This window comes from Esox lucius, chromosome 9 (assembly GCF_011004845.1).
Source record: "Esox lucius isolate fEsoLuc1 chromosome 9, fEsoLuc1.pri, whole genome shotgun sequence".
NCBI classification, from domain to species: Eukaryota; Metazoa; Chordata; class Actinopteri; order Esociformes; family Esocidae; genus Esox; species Esox lucius.
Genome location: NC_047577.1, coordinates 18672732 through 18688319, shown reverse-complemented (window position 1 = coordinate 18688319; position 15588 = coordinate 18672732). Strand labels below are relative to the sequence as shown.

Genomic DNA, 15588 nt, shown 5'->3' with positions numbered 1-15588 from the left:
CTTTGTGCAGATTACATTGTTTTGTAAACATTGGATCCCTTATTAAACTGTGCTAACCACTCTTCATCCCAGCTTCAACTGCATAAATTTCAACTACTCCTAAATTCCAATAATGCAAAATGTATGTTTTTCAATCCGAAATTACCTGTATCCTTGACAAAGATTGTCACTTAAAATGGATCTCAATTCGGATTCTGAATATCGATACCTAGCTGTCTTGGCATTTGGTTAGACCATTATCGGTCTAAAATTCAATCCAGTCTTGGTTTTCTATGTCATGACAAGGCTTTGTTCACCCATGTTGCAACCTTTTAAATGACGTTTTTACCAGTCCTAGACTGTGGCAGCATAATTTAAACTTGCTGACAGTAGTCACCTTAACAAATTGGACATTGTTTTCCACAATGACATCGGCTTTATCACCACTACCCAATACAACACTCATCGTGATCTTTGCACTGTAGTTAAAGGGACATCAGTGCACATGCAATGCCAAACTCTATAATACCAGCTTATTTAAAAGTCCAAAACGTCCACAAAATGTACTCTCAGCTCACTCCTTAACATCTTTCCAACCAACAGAAATCTACACTCCAAAAGGTACCTTATCATTTCTAAAGTCAATCCTTCCTTCAACCGTCATTATTTTCAGTTCTCTGCAGCCAATGACTGAAATGAACTGCAAAAGACCCAGAAACAAAAATGTCACATTCATCTCTCCATACATTCCTTTAAAAACTATTATCTGAGCTTCTACCAGGGTACTGTAAAATGCATTCGAAAAAGTATTCAGACCCCTTCACTTTCTCCAAAATGTGGTGTGTTACAATCAATTTATAATTGATTGAATGTACATTAATTGCCATGAAACTACACACAATACCCCATAATAACATGTGCAAATGTATTGAAAAAAACAGAAATCTGTCCACAAGTATTCAGACCTCTAGTATTGTAGATGTTTCTAGAACTTAACTGGTGTCCACCAAGACTCTTCTTAGAGATAACCTAGAACCCAGTGGCAACCCTGAAAAAGCTTTACTGGTCTTCTGCAAGAATCTGCCAGAAGGACAACCATCTCTGCAGCACTCTATCAATCAGGCCCCTATTGCAGTGTCTAGATGAATGCCACTCCTCAGTAAAAAGCAGCCTGATTAGGCCAAAATCAAACTATTAAGCCTGAATGCCAAGCGCTACATATGGCAATAACAAGGTAATGCACATTGCTAATACTGCCACTACAATGAAACGTGGTGGGAGCATAATGCTATGGGGATGATTCTCAGCAGCAGGGGCTAGGAGAATGGTCAGAATTGAGGGACAGATAAACAGAGCCAAATACAGAAAGATCCTTAAAAATCACCTGATCCAGATCACACAGGACTTCAGATAAGCTTTTTTGATTTCTTCCCCCATTTTCTTTTGAGTACTCTGTGTAACATTGTGCTGTCTTGCATCGTTATGCCTTTGGCCAGGTAGTCATTGCAAATTAGAATTGGTTCTGTCTGCTTACTTGGTAAAACAAAGGTGAACGATTTTTTATACATAATCTAACATTAAAAATAACATTATACATAATCTGAAATAGGTTACTTATTTTCTGTATAGTTTTTAAGGGTGTGATGGATAATAATGTATCATATCTTCGCTTCAGAGGCCCACATGTTCAGAACATTGGGTTTGCTTGTTCTGCTATATATTGTTGACTGCATCTAGACCCTACACTTGTTAAAGTTCTCTTTAAAAGTATGCAACTTCTTTTTTTTAGGTACATAGATTTCCCCATCTGTAAATATAATAATTTTTTTACACTTCTTCAAGTAAAATCCTCATATAATATTCTACAACCAATGTCCAGAAAAGTGGACTGGCAGTATAGGCACAAATATAAGTGATTGACAAAAGGGTTTAGTAGGCCAGGGGCCTGCAAGCTCGGTTGTGGAGATTGGCCACTTAATTTACAGTCCTCCAAGCACACGTGTTGGTAAATACTTCCAGGTTCCACAAAAAGTGGGACAAAAAGCTTGGTCAGATTAGCATTGGAGGAAATGTCTCAATCTTCAATTCTTATCATGTACTGAACTTCTGAAGCTGGGCCTTAATTTTCAAAATTAAATACACTGACAATTACCCACATTCATGACAGACAATAGAGATGTTAACTAAATATATATATATATATATATATATATATATATATATATATATATATATATATATATATATATATATATATATATATATATATATATATATATATATATATATATATATATATATATATATATATATATATATAGTACATATCAGGGATACTAAACACTACACTCTATCTGGCTGTTAATTGAACTCACTCAGTCTTCTGTATCTACATAAGTCCCTGATAACAAGAGGATGAAAAGAGTTTTGGCCCTCCAAGATGGCAGTTCAATATGTTTGGTTGCCGGACTTTAAATAGCATTCAGGCTTCCTGTAGTGATGTGATCCGAAAGTGTATTGTATTACAAATGCTAACATTATGGAGGAAAAAAAAACTGTTTTCAAAACCCCCACAATGGTTAATTATACTTGGATGTATACTAATGAACAATTACAATACATTTTGAATTGGTGTTCTTCAGCCTTTTCTTTATAATGGCAGTCTCAGTTTTTTTGACCAAAGACTTACCAATTCACACTTTTTGATAATATATTCACATACATTTTATCCAACATCCATAACACATCTTATAAAGCGTATCCCTCAAAAATCCTAATATTTCAAAATTAACTTCTTGGGGTAAGTAACCCCCTAAAGGTGTACTGCAACGAAAACCTGAAACCAGATATGGAAACCAAATGCGTAGCGTAGTTACAGAACGTACTGTCCCCTACAACCTCCATTCTTTTTCAAAAACCTGTCAAGTCCCTAAATCTCCAGACACTTTAAAATAAAGATGTCCAATTGCATTTGACTTTACTACTACATATCAATGTAAGAGTCAGCACAACTGTATGCATTACCTAAGATTACATTATTTCACAATGAGACTGTAGGGAATTTTGCATCCATGTCTGTTGATAGATATGCTTATGTGTCCTTGGCATTTAGAGCAGTAAACTAACTGTCCATCTGGCGTTTGAAGAGAGCATGAGTTACGGTACACCTCCACTCACACTCACCCACACATGGACAAGTTAGGCCTAACACTGACATGCACAAACCATTGCCAAGTACACTCACCTTGATGGATATGAGAAGGCAAAAGGGGGAGCGTACAGACTCAATAGTATTCAGTCTTGGGGGTGGGGGGGGGCATATACCGCACATTTTAATTGGGTGTATCAAATCCTGTCGGACAGGCGATGTTTGATATCATACGAGGGAAGACGATTCCACAGCCTGCCCTCCTCCACAGCACGATAAGCTCAGGTTTTGTTGATACCCCTGGAATGCAGTGGCCATGGTAGTACAAACTAAAGAACAGGAATAATACCTCTCCCTCCTCAGAGGTCACCCCTCTCTTTTTTTCCTCATCTTCTGTCATGGACAGACAGACAGACAGTCAGTCAGACAGACAATTAGGTACCCAGTCAGTCAGTCAGTCAGTCAGACACATGCACGCATGCGTGGCTACTTGCCAGGACATGATTATACCCGGGTGCTACTTACATATATAAACATATAAATTGTTGTTCTTTTTACAGATAAACCTTCTAAAGAAAGAAGAATCAGTTGGATTAAAGCCAATCTCCGCGAATAAGGCAGTCGAGCCTTCCTGGGGATACATGAACACGGAGCCCACATGGATGATTCATAATCTCTCTGAGTGCCAGCGGTTGTGCTCACCTATGACTGCAAACCTAAAGCCCTAGGTGCAAAAGCTTTCTATAAAGACTGAAATCTCCTCTGTGAAAAAGGTGCAACAGCCAAAATGAAAACCTTATCCTAACCCGTCAGCAGTCACGGGCGGCAGTCCCTTCAGCAACGTCCACAAGAGTCCGAGCGAGGAGGAGGACATCGCAGTGCAGACACAAGAGGAAAACAGGGCTAGCCAAAAAACAAAAGGGAGCAGCAGAAAGACAAAACCTTTTGTAGTCGGACATCTCTCCTACATCCCCGCGGCCCCGGTCACAAATTCCTCGTGGCCTCCGTCGGCAGACCACACGGCACCCCAGCCGCTGGCCGGACCATCCTCGAAACCTGGCGGCAACCGCGTCTGATTTCTGGGCTGTTTGCTCAAAAAGTGCTTCCTCGTCTACTGTATGATTCAGTCTCCTTGACAAACAGATGGTGCTTGTGTGTGTGTGAGAGAGAGAGTATGTATGTGTGTGTGTGTAGAGCATGAGTCATCGCCCGGCAGCCATTCCGCATTTGCCGGCAGCCTGCAGTGGCACACGGGGGGTGTGGGGGGGGGTGGGGTTGGGGGCTAGCCTGAGCCCCACCACTACCGAAACACAGAATGGAGATGGGGGGCTTTCATCCATTCCAAAACCAGCCCCTGCCAATTCTTGCAAGCTGGAGCCTCGGCAAAAGGCATCCGCAGCAACTGGAACAACCCGCCTATCAGTAAAAGTGCCCGTTGTGTAATGCCGTGAGCACGGCGCACGCTACATTCGTAACTTGCAGGCAAGTGATGAGAATATGTGGGTTGAATAGAACTGCCGGAGTTGGTCTTTACGTGGGCTGAATAGAACTCTGACCAGAGTTCATCTTAACGTGGGCTGAATATAACTCTGACCGGAGTTCATCTTAACGTGGGCTGAATATAACTCTGACCGGAGTTCGTCCTTATCAGTAGCGCCTGTGCAAGGTGTCCCAACTTCATCAGGCCCATAAAGGAAGGACAAAGGTTTCCACCCATACAGACCCAACCCACAGCCAGGTTTTAAAAGAGACCTGTCATCCATGGCTCAGAAAACAAGAACATAGGGGATTGATCAATAGTCCGATTTTTTTCCTTCTCTCGGTCACACTACTTACGGCAGCTCTGTTCCAGGATAGCTTATCAGCCCCCCACCACCATTCTTTATCACAGGTCAACAGAAATGACAGGCATTTGATTAGGCCAGGGATTATATAGAGTTTGAATTGGAGGAGAGTGAGTTTCCTGTAGCCAATGACAGTGGATCTCAAACCACTCCATAGGGACCTTCAGCCATTCTTTTCACTTATTCTAGAGGGGTATGATAACTGATTCAGCTCCTATGCTAATCAATCAGATCTTGACGAGATGAATCAGGTGAGTTTATTCTGGGTTACCCATTTGGTTGAAGGAGAGGGCCCTGAAAAGTGGTTTGAGAACTACTGGCCTTAGTCCTGTCCGTTTATTTATCAAATGGACAAGCACAGCAAATGGACAAGCACAGCATCTATGGGTAAAGTTCATAACTGGACATGATATTAGCAGATTTCCCACCAATGAAGGTAAAAACAAATGAACAAGTCAGACTTAAGCTGCACTCACCTGGTATTTATATTAGACCCTTATTAGGAGAGAATGAAAACCAGAAGTGTTTCAGCCACCCAGGACAGACATTGAACAGTCCTTTTCTTGGCTAAAATAGGGTCGGTCAGGCACTACCAGAGCTGAAACTCAAGTTGCTAGTGGCGGCATCCAACTCAATCCAATATATTTCTCTCTAGACCAGTATGTTATAGTTTTTACGAGGACCTTTATGTGGAAGCTATACTAATTTCAGAATGAAGATGTCACAGTGTGGATGGCAGCCGAAAGTAGAACAAAAATAAGAGGCATGTAATCTGTGGCTCCAGCACACATACCTAGTGGTTGCAGTGCAGACGAAGGGCAGCATTGCACTTTATTAATATACTCCAGACACCACCATCGCCACTACTCCTACTTCTCTTCCTACTCCCCCTACTCCCCCTACTCCCCCTACTCCCCCTACTCCCCCTACTCCCCCTACTCCCCCTACTCCCCCTACTCCCCCTACTACTACTACTACTACTACTACTACTACTACTACTACTACTACTACTACTACTACTACTACTACTACTACTACTACTACTACTACTACTACTACTACTACTACTACTACTACTACTACTACTACTACTACTACTACTACTACTACTACTACTACTACTACTACTACAGGATACTCCTCTAGGATTCACCTCTTTGGACTAGCAAAACAGATCTCATAACAAAATATGAGATCATTAGGAAGAGGAGTAACATCTAAATTGTGTAGATGGCATAGTGGTTAGAGCATTGTGACTGAAAGATTGCCTGTTTGAATTCCCAAGCCAAAAAGGTGAAGAAAATCTGTCTTGTGCCCTAGGGCACTTAACCCTAATTGCTGCTGTAAGACACTCTGGATAAGAAAGTCTCCTCAAACGTGTGTAGGGACATCAACGCTTTTGCATTACGGAAGACATGTACCTTGCTTTGCACAAGTGTTACTCAAGCAGCGGTTCCAAAACCACACTGCCAAACATACTGCCAAAATGAAGGAATTAAAATGCAACACACGGGATCCAAAATGTTTCAGCTCAAATTGCTTCCACCTTTACTGCTGATAAAGGAAGTGATAACACATTCCTTATCTTACTGGGCCTACTTATAAACCCCAAAACACACAACCATATCAAATCTAATAATCTCTTAGCTAAGAAACCCACTGGCTAAGTTTGGTAGGTCCTCAAATAGGGCCTCCAGACTGGGAATGCGACCGTTTGTGGATCTACTGAGTGATTGAGCATATACTTCTAACATCATTTGACAATCATTAACATTAAAAACACATTTGTAGCATTTCACACATCAAACGCCTCCCCCCCACTAGGAAAAATGTGTTGTGGAGACACTGGATATACTTTTTACCTCACAATTTGAGTAAATGTACACTGGTCCCGGAATTACTAGAATTTCTAGTTTGCAACAGTAAATTGAAGATGTCAATTTTACCTGCCAAAATATAATACCTGCAAAACTAGCCTGGATGTTCACAAGCAAAAGAGGAGCAAATTCCAATGATGCTGGTAGAGGGAATCTTGTGCCAAAGTTCCACCGGGATGTTCCTGTTCAGCCTATCCATTGAGCTAAACTCACTGTGGGCTCAGGTCATCAACTGAAACACATGCAAACTCCTCACATGCTTATGGTCGGTTCTCAGTTCCCCTATCAGCAGGGAGCAGATGGTGCATCACTTGGTAACATTGAGAATTAGTTCCCTCATCGTCCCAAAGAGTTACTGTCCCCTTTAACCAAGTCAACAAAACAGACAAAATAGGAAAGGAGTACTATTTGATCTTGTACGGTGCTTTCGTGCAGGCTCCCCCATTGACCGATATCTGAAATGTGAGCAGGTCTGTGTGGCAAGGTCGAAACAAGAGGCTGAACGTGGACCCGTGTGATGCCAATATTGAGCTGATGTAAAGGAAATCCATCTTCCATTAGCCATGTCACGTTGCCATTTGGGCTACGGGCCAATGCAATGTCTGCCCTGTTAGTGTGTGACTTTCCCAGTTACTACAGACAAAAGCCCCAATGGTTTCTGCAGTGTCTCCCATTGAGGACAGGCAAGAGCAAGACCACAGAATCGAACAGCCCACCTATAATTTAGGCAAGAGTACGGGTGAATTCCTCAGATAATTACAAGTTTCATGTCATTGGCAGTATGAAGACAAATCTTGTGCCAATAAGGAATCTCCATGTTGGCATTCCTGCAACCATTTAGCAGAGGGAAATAAAGCTAAGAGCAGCTACTTGGCTCCAGTCATTTCTTTTCATCCCTGCTAGTTTGGCGTTTTGGAGCTGAACCCTGCCTGCCCAGCTTGTGGAAGGAGAAAGTTGATATGAAATCGATCAAGGGCAGTACTGGGGCTGGAAAACCAGGGATAGTTGCATTGACCTTTCCTCTATGTCCTTTTCAATTTTCTCCCCTCGATGGCATCATTGACAACTCTGGGTTGGCTTGTTCTGGGGGTCATTACCGTAATCAATACAATTCTAGCTAACCTAGAATTGGGGGAATGCAAGGCAAGGCAACACCTCACAAAGTTGCTGTGTTGAGCAGCACAGCTGAATTTTATTGCATTTAGACCATTAAAACTGGACCACCATTAGCCATTTGGATACAATAAAACAGCCTTTAACAATTGTTTACTGTATGTGGTTGGAATTTGCCGGAACATTCTGTTGCGTAAGAACCCGGCTTGTTTCTCGGGAGTACGAACACTTAGCAGTATCATTGCTAGAGAACTTGAGGCATCCCACATATCCTTTTGTGCACATATGGACAGTTGCCAAGATGAGTTTGTTCCAACATTCAACATGCCCACCTTGCAATCATTTTCAATTGCTGAAGAAAAGTCAACGCCAACGGTTATGGATTGAAGTTACAACCTCTATTTTGTTTGCACTCTTTCAGTTTGGGTAAACATTTCACAAACTCAAACTATTACATCTCCTTTCACATAAAAGTGAGTCATGTGTTTACCTGTAGGGGTGTGTGAGCATACAATAAATCATAGTAAGAATGCAATTACTTGGTAATTGCCAAAACATTGAGAATTAGTTCCCTCATCGTCGCGAAGAGTTACTGTCCCCTATAACCAAGTCAACAAAACAGAAAGAAGGAAAGGGGTACTATTTGACCTTGTGTGGTGCTTTCGTGCAGGCTCCCCCATTGACCGATATCTGAAATGTGAGCGGGTCTGTGTGGCAAGGTCGATAGAGAGGCTGAACGTGGACCAGTGCGATGCCAATATTGAGCTGATGTAAAGGAAATCCATCTTCCATTAGCCATGTCACGTTGCCATTTGGGCTACGGGCCAACGCAATGTCTGCCCTGTTAGTGTGTGACTTTCCCAGTTACTACAGACAAAAGCCCCAATGGTTTCTGCAGTGTGTCCCAGTTGTCTCCCATTGAGGACAGGCAAGAGCAAGACCACAGAATCGAACAGCCCACCTATAAGTTAGGCAAGAGTAGGGGTGAATTCCTCAGATAATTACAAGCTTCATGTCATTGGCAGTATGAAGACAAATCTTGTGCCAATAAGGAATCTCCGTGTTGGCATTCCTGCAACCATTTAGGAGAAGGAAATAAAGCTAAGAGCAGCTACTTGGCTCCAGTCATTTCTTTTCATCCCTGCTACAGTTTGGCGTTTTGGAGCTGAACCCTGCCAGCCCAGCTTGTGGAAGGAGAAAGTTGATATGAAATCGATCAAGGGCAGTACTGGGGCTGGAAAACCAAGGATAGTTGCATTGACCTTTCCTCTATGTCCTTTTCAATTTTCTCCCCTCGATGGCATCATTGACAACTCTGGGTTGGCTTGTTCTGGGGGTCATTACCGTAATCAATACAATTCTAGCTAACCTAGAACTGGGGGAATGCAAGGCAAGGCAACACCTCACAAAGTTGCTGTGTTGAGCAGTACAGCTGAATTTTATTGCACTTAAACCAATAAAACTGGACCACCATTAGCCATTTGGATACAATAAAACAGCCTTTAACAATTGTTTACTGTATGTGGTTGGAATTTGCCGGAACATTCTGTTGCGTAAGAACCCGGCTTGTTTCTCGGGAGTACGAACACTTAGCAGTATCATTCCTAGAGAACTTGAGGCATCCCACATATCCTTTTGTGCACATATGGACAGTTGCCAAGATGAGTTTGTTCCAACATTCAACATGCCCACCTTGCAATCATTTTCAATTGCTGAAGAAAAGTCAACGCCAACGGTTATGGATTGAAGTTACAACCTCTATTTTGTTTGCACTCTTTCAGTTTGGGTAAACATTTCACAAATTCAAACTATTATATTTCCTTTCACATTACAGTCTGAGTCACGTGTTTACCTGTAGGGGTGTGTGAGCATACTATAAATCATAGTAAGAAAACATAGCCTTCTTTAGTTCATGAGTTACTGACAAATCTCTACACCCAGGATAAAGCACTAACTTATGAGCAATAGAACAATTTATTGCCAAAAGGTGGAGGGCCTACTACATATATACAAGAAAACATACGAACAAATGACTGTGGCCCCTAGGGTTGTCCAGAGGTCTACTCCGCAGCACATGTTCTGCTGCAGCATGGTTTGCAATCCAGCTCAATGCTCTTTCAGCAACTCATGTATCCCTCCTAATTTCTCCATCCAGTAAAGCATAAAAGCAACTACATTTGGGACATCGGGAACCTCTCAGACAAAAGGAGAGTGCCGCCACCAACTGGAGCAATTTCTGGTCTCCCATCCTGAAGGCAAACAGGACCAACCCTGCTTCACTTCACAAGCAAGCAGTGGGACGGAGGGTGGGAAAGTACGCCTTTAGAACAAAAAATGTTGAAGAGTGGCACTAGCTCTGAATTACCGATCGCCATATGCAGTGCCTAGCTTTCCGTTCATTGAAATTCATTAAAATCAATTGGTGTACACTTCCTGATGGATAGGGCAGGCATTGACTTAATTAGTAAATTTTCAATGAAATATTTTAGGATGCGGGGCTCTACAATATGACAACTTCAATTGCAAATGTACAAAATGAAGTTGCTGTTTTTTTATTTGTGCGATTACCAATTTCTACCCAGAAAACCATAATCCCATGGTTGTAGGGTTTCTGCTGTTTAAATTCATAGTTGGTAACCACAAAAATAAATTGATTGATACTATAATGTCCCCCGCAACTCAACAAGCCAATTGTAGTCAAGCTTGGTCAGAGGCTGGAACTACTTTGGGTTGTCAACAGAATTCTATGTTTAATTCAAACAAAATTATGTTAATTGATTAAAGTCATGAAGAGCATGAGAAGTCAAATCACGCACCATAGAAACGAAAGCTCTCATCTACTTTTAGTGCACTCTTCATGTAGAAACAATTCAGAAGTAAATGCAGGGAACGTGTGTTTCATAAATACTTCATAAATCTCACATATCAGACACTGCAGGCTCCCAGCTACTATCTAATCAGTGCATCATTGAAACTATCCCAACTCTGTTTAGCCATTATTGTCTTAAAAGCAAAACCTAACACGATGTCTGGCAAATTCATTTTCAGCATGTTGCTTGCATTCTGTTGTTCGCGCATTTGATTATAAGGTGATAGGAGCTACAGTGCATGCCAATGTACAATCCCTAAACGTCACATTAATACAGCAATTGTAACAGCTACATCACGTACAGAGTTATTACATAATTTGAAATAATTTGTTATTTGTTGAAAAATGTGCAGCTGCAGTAGTCTACATGTATCAAATACCACATATTCCTCTTGCTACAAGTGCAACCAAAGGGACATTTGCTATTGAAGGAAAACCTACATTTTTATTCTGCCGTGACTGAATCATTGAAATTGAGTATTTATAATATTCATTGATAAAAATACCAAAATATGATCCAGAAAAATACATCTGAGACAACTGAATTTGCTAAAATCCAAAACATAAGTTATAGGGCCACCTTTGGATTTAAATACCTAGGAATATTGACATTACTTTGTGGTACATTGCACGTTAATTCTTGTTAAAGCTCTCCGTTATTTTGCATAATTGTTGTGGGTAATTGTCAGCACTACACAAGACAAAATTGTATTGTGCTCCTAAATGTATTTCCAGACATCTACATTTCTCAGCTTAGGAGCACATATGCTCCTTGCAACAACAACAAAAAAAATCAGTGTAGAGCCCTGAGTTGGTATGAAAAATACGGTCATCATTGAACACTATGACCTTCTGTATCATAAATATATCTGTACATTTACATTCTAGTAATTTAGCAGTTGCTCTTACAAATGCAATTATGTCAAGTGCCTTGCTTAGGGGCACAATGACAGATCTGTTTATCTTGTCGGGGGGCTGATTGGAACCAGTATTTTTTCATTTACTGGCCCAATGCTCTTGACCACTAGGCTATCTGCCACCTCTATCGAAGAGCGTGTTTACTATACGAGAGAGAATAAAACACTAAATAGACCGCACAACAATTTCCGTAGCCTTTGAATTTACATTGGAATGTTTGAGACGTGCAATGCAGGGTCGTGGCCATCAATGGCGGGAAAATCAAGCAATATTCGTGCGAATAAACTTTGACATCTGCAAGTTTGCACAACAAAATAAAGTCGCACGTCTTCTTCCATACATCTCAGAAAAAGTAGAGTAATGTAAACAAGCCTTAACTCAGTGTTGTTGGAGCTATCGGTTGTATGGTGAACTTGGGCTTCATCAGTGTTAATATTTGAGTAAATCTACTCAGCTACAGACGTCGCTGCAAAATAATGTGTAAAAACTAATGCATTTAATATGGTATTTTTTATATTTTACCATGCCCTGATAAGCCATGGCACATGGCAAAATGAGTAGAATAGCAAGAAATGTGTTTTTCAAGACGGTTTTTGCTGTCTCAGGCCATGCTAAAATGTGCAAAACAGCTAAATGTACAAAATGTTATCTCTGCAAACAAGTTTGGTTGGAAGACCATGCCATCGACCAGAGCTTCTATCACACCCCCCTATTCAACCGCCAACTGCTGAAAAAAACTCTAGGGGAAAAACTGAAATTAGTAGCTATTAATAAGATATTTGGAATGTGTATGGGAAAATCGCTCAAAATAGGCGTACTAAAAGAAAGGAAGAAGCAGAACATTTTAGAATGTGCGCATTTGTAAGATATTGCTTATCAAGGCCTATGCATTCTCGTCACGAGAGAAGCCTCAAATCATCAATTAATAGCTTTATATACAAGGTATAAAATAAAATATAACTTTCACAAAATCGATAGTTTTGCTAAACCCCTAATTAAAGCTTAACTACTAGGCTATTCAGTGACTGCAGCGTAATGCGACATTAACGCTAAAGGTTAAACGGAATTAATTTGCGATATAGACAGACATGTTTATCTTATTCAGAAATAAAACGTTCAACTGTTTGAGTCGCTTTACCAATGCCGCACGCAACCCCACGGCCTTTGCCGTTGGTATTTTTATGAATGAAGGACAGTATGCAAATTAGAGCGATTCAAGAAAAGAAATGGCGGATATTGCATATCAGTCCTCCACAAAGAAAGACTTTCTCCAGCAGCGTCACTCTGCTGGAGAATTCTACTTTTCGTAACCGTGCACCCACATGATTTACACTGCGACCATCATATAGCGTTTGTTACACTTCTAACATTAATTGTACGGCGAATTGTAATATTAAGTCGTTTTTGGAAAGTCTATTCACTGTAAATCCCTTTACAAAATGTTTCCGATCCAACCAGCCCCCCCACCTAGTCCCTCCCTCTCTCTCTCAAGACTTGAGTCGTTCAACAAGGAGGACGAGGGGGCCCAACCACCCCGTTCCTCTGTCCACTGCAGCCCGCTCCTCTTTCCACTGACGTTACATTGTAACAAAGCATTTTCAACTTGAGGAAAACTTTAGGGCCAGGATCCATACCCATCATCTCTATCGCATGGTACAGACGTAAACACAGACATGATTGCACAAAATATTGACTATCACATGCACAATATTAATATACTACTTTATGAAAGAGTTATACTTACTCGTCTGGGTGTGTTTCCTCTGTCATTTTTTTAGTTTCACCTACGATAATATCCGACCGAGGTTACATGGTGTGGTGTCTTCATTTTTGTCTTGCCCTTCTCGTCCAACACACCTCGTTCACACGCTGTAGCAGTCGAGTTTTCCGTGTGTTTTTTTCCTGTGTTTGCGTTCTTTTTCGCCTCTCTTCGTCTCGCAGCGCTTCACTACGATTATTCGAGCGCATCCACGAGAGTGTAAATCCTTCTGGAATACCTCCACCGATTTAATCCTGTCGCGCCCCGTGCTGAAATGCGGTAATTGAAATCGTGCGTTGATGTCGGTGAGGATGGCCCCGTACGAGCCCCATCTCTAGTTACTCCATGTTGGATTCTGTAGGCAGAAGCCAACGCTGCCGACACTAGAGGTGAAGGGGAGAGTAGAGGGAGGGGGCCTTGCGGAAGCAATGACGTCAGGCCCGAAGGACTGCAGACCGGATTTAGGGATGTCCAAAGACAGCAGTGGACGGGGGTGGGGGTCTGGACAATATCCTATCAACCAGCCAGCGAGTGATGTGTGGTTATATAAGACTCCCTGTTTAGTTCATGAATGTAGACTTGACAGTGTGAAAGCAATTTCAGTTTGTTCAAAACGGAAGCCTTATGTAGGATCGTTTTTTTTTGTGTGTGTGTGTTTTTGGGGTAGCCTCGATTTGTTTCGCTAGAGAATATACTGTAACTTTAGATTATGCAATAAATAAGTAGGTAGATTTAGTATAACTTTCGGTGAAGTGATAGCTAATATTAAAATATTGATATTTGCCTGCCCATTTTGTATCAAATGTTTTTCAAAAAACAGTACAGAAAGCCAAATGTTGCCCAATTTCCGCTAGTTCACCCAATGTGGACACATCCATTAGGGTTACATTGCATTTATATCACAGTTTTGCCTATTCATCACACAGTATTCCTCTTAATTACATTGTGCTGTATTTTATTATGCAGATATGGACACAGGGTTAATGATACCAAATGTAGCCTATTTATAAAATAGTATGAAATACTACAACTACAACAGCTTTTTGATGGCATCATCCTTCATTCTTTGCCAAACAGATCAAATTCTCACAAAAGTTTGTCACTTCCAGAATCTGTTCATGAGATTAGTCATTCACATAGAGAAGGGTAGAGGATACAATTTGGATGTTAATGCTTGGGCACATATACGTGGTATAATTAACACCTCTCTCAGTGAGTCACGATTAGCGTTTCTTGTGTTCATCCTGGGCTGGTCTCTGAAGGGAACACTTGTAGACAATATGTTTTGCGCATGTGCAAAAATATAAAGTTCCCCAGACCAGCAAGAGGCAGATGTTACTTCCAAAGATGGAGCTGGAGGATCTCTTGCAAAATAGTGGTACAACTCAGGTCAGCGCTATTCTTCTTGGCAATGGGTAAGCACAACATGCTGTCTTCATCAGCTCAGCTATAAAAATAGCATTTAATCAGCTATAACAATAGCTAACTAGCAATGTTATGTTTATGTTGGTTGATTATAATATATGTTAAACTGTGATATTGGCAATGAGCCAATATCACAATTACGCTCATTTCAATCACATTACGCTTATTGCAATGAGTTCTATTTACAATGAGTTCTATTGGCAATGAGTTCTATTGGCAATGAGCGTAACATGGTTCTATATTCCCAGGGGAAAGCTGCAAGAGTCGGTCATCTGTTCCTTGTGGGATGTCTACAGTTTGAGGAATTGCAGTTATCCCAAACAAATGCAAAGTTTTCAAAGACCAGGACCTTAAAGTCGTAGTTACATTTCTGTGTACATTTTAATCTGGACATATGCCAAAGACCATGTTGATATATGATTTCTCATTTGTTTTTCAATGTCCAGACACAGTGGAAAATGGCAGGAAGTAGCCTGTGGATTCCAATACCATAATGACTTTCTACTTTGTTTAGTTGCATTGGACTGAAAATTAAATTTTTCATGGATTGCACCTCCATCACTTGGTCGTGTTGTTGCCATGGTCACTAACATTCCATAGACACTACAGCCATATTGATACCTGGAGGTTAAACAATGGCTAATGACTTTAAACTG

The 15588-nt window shown here is 41.0% G+C and overlaps 1 protein-coding gene across 3 annotated transcripts in view; it reads right to left on the bottom strand.

Annotated features, from left to right (window-relative positions):
* Window positions 1–14008, bottom strand: part of spred2a (sprouty related EVH1 domain containing 2a) — a 28169-nt gene extending 14161 nt beyond the window's left edge. The window contains exon 1 of one of the 3 annotated variants that reach the window (XM_010889261.4): window positions 13493–14008. In XM_010889261.4, the coding sequence (XP_010887563.1) occupies window positions 13493–13518 (26 nt within the window). In that variant the 5' untranslated portion in view covers window positions 13519–14008. Of the gene's footprint in view, window positions 1–4069; window positions 4246–13492 lie in introns of those variants that run through there. The other 2 variants (XM_020049886.2, XM_020049887.3) reach the window with 2 other exon arrangements.
* Window positions 14009–15588: the final 1580 nt, after the last annotated feature.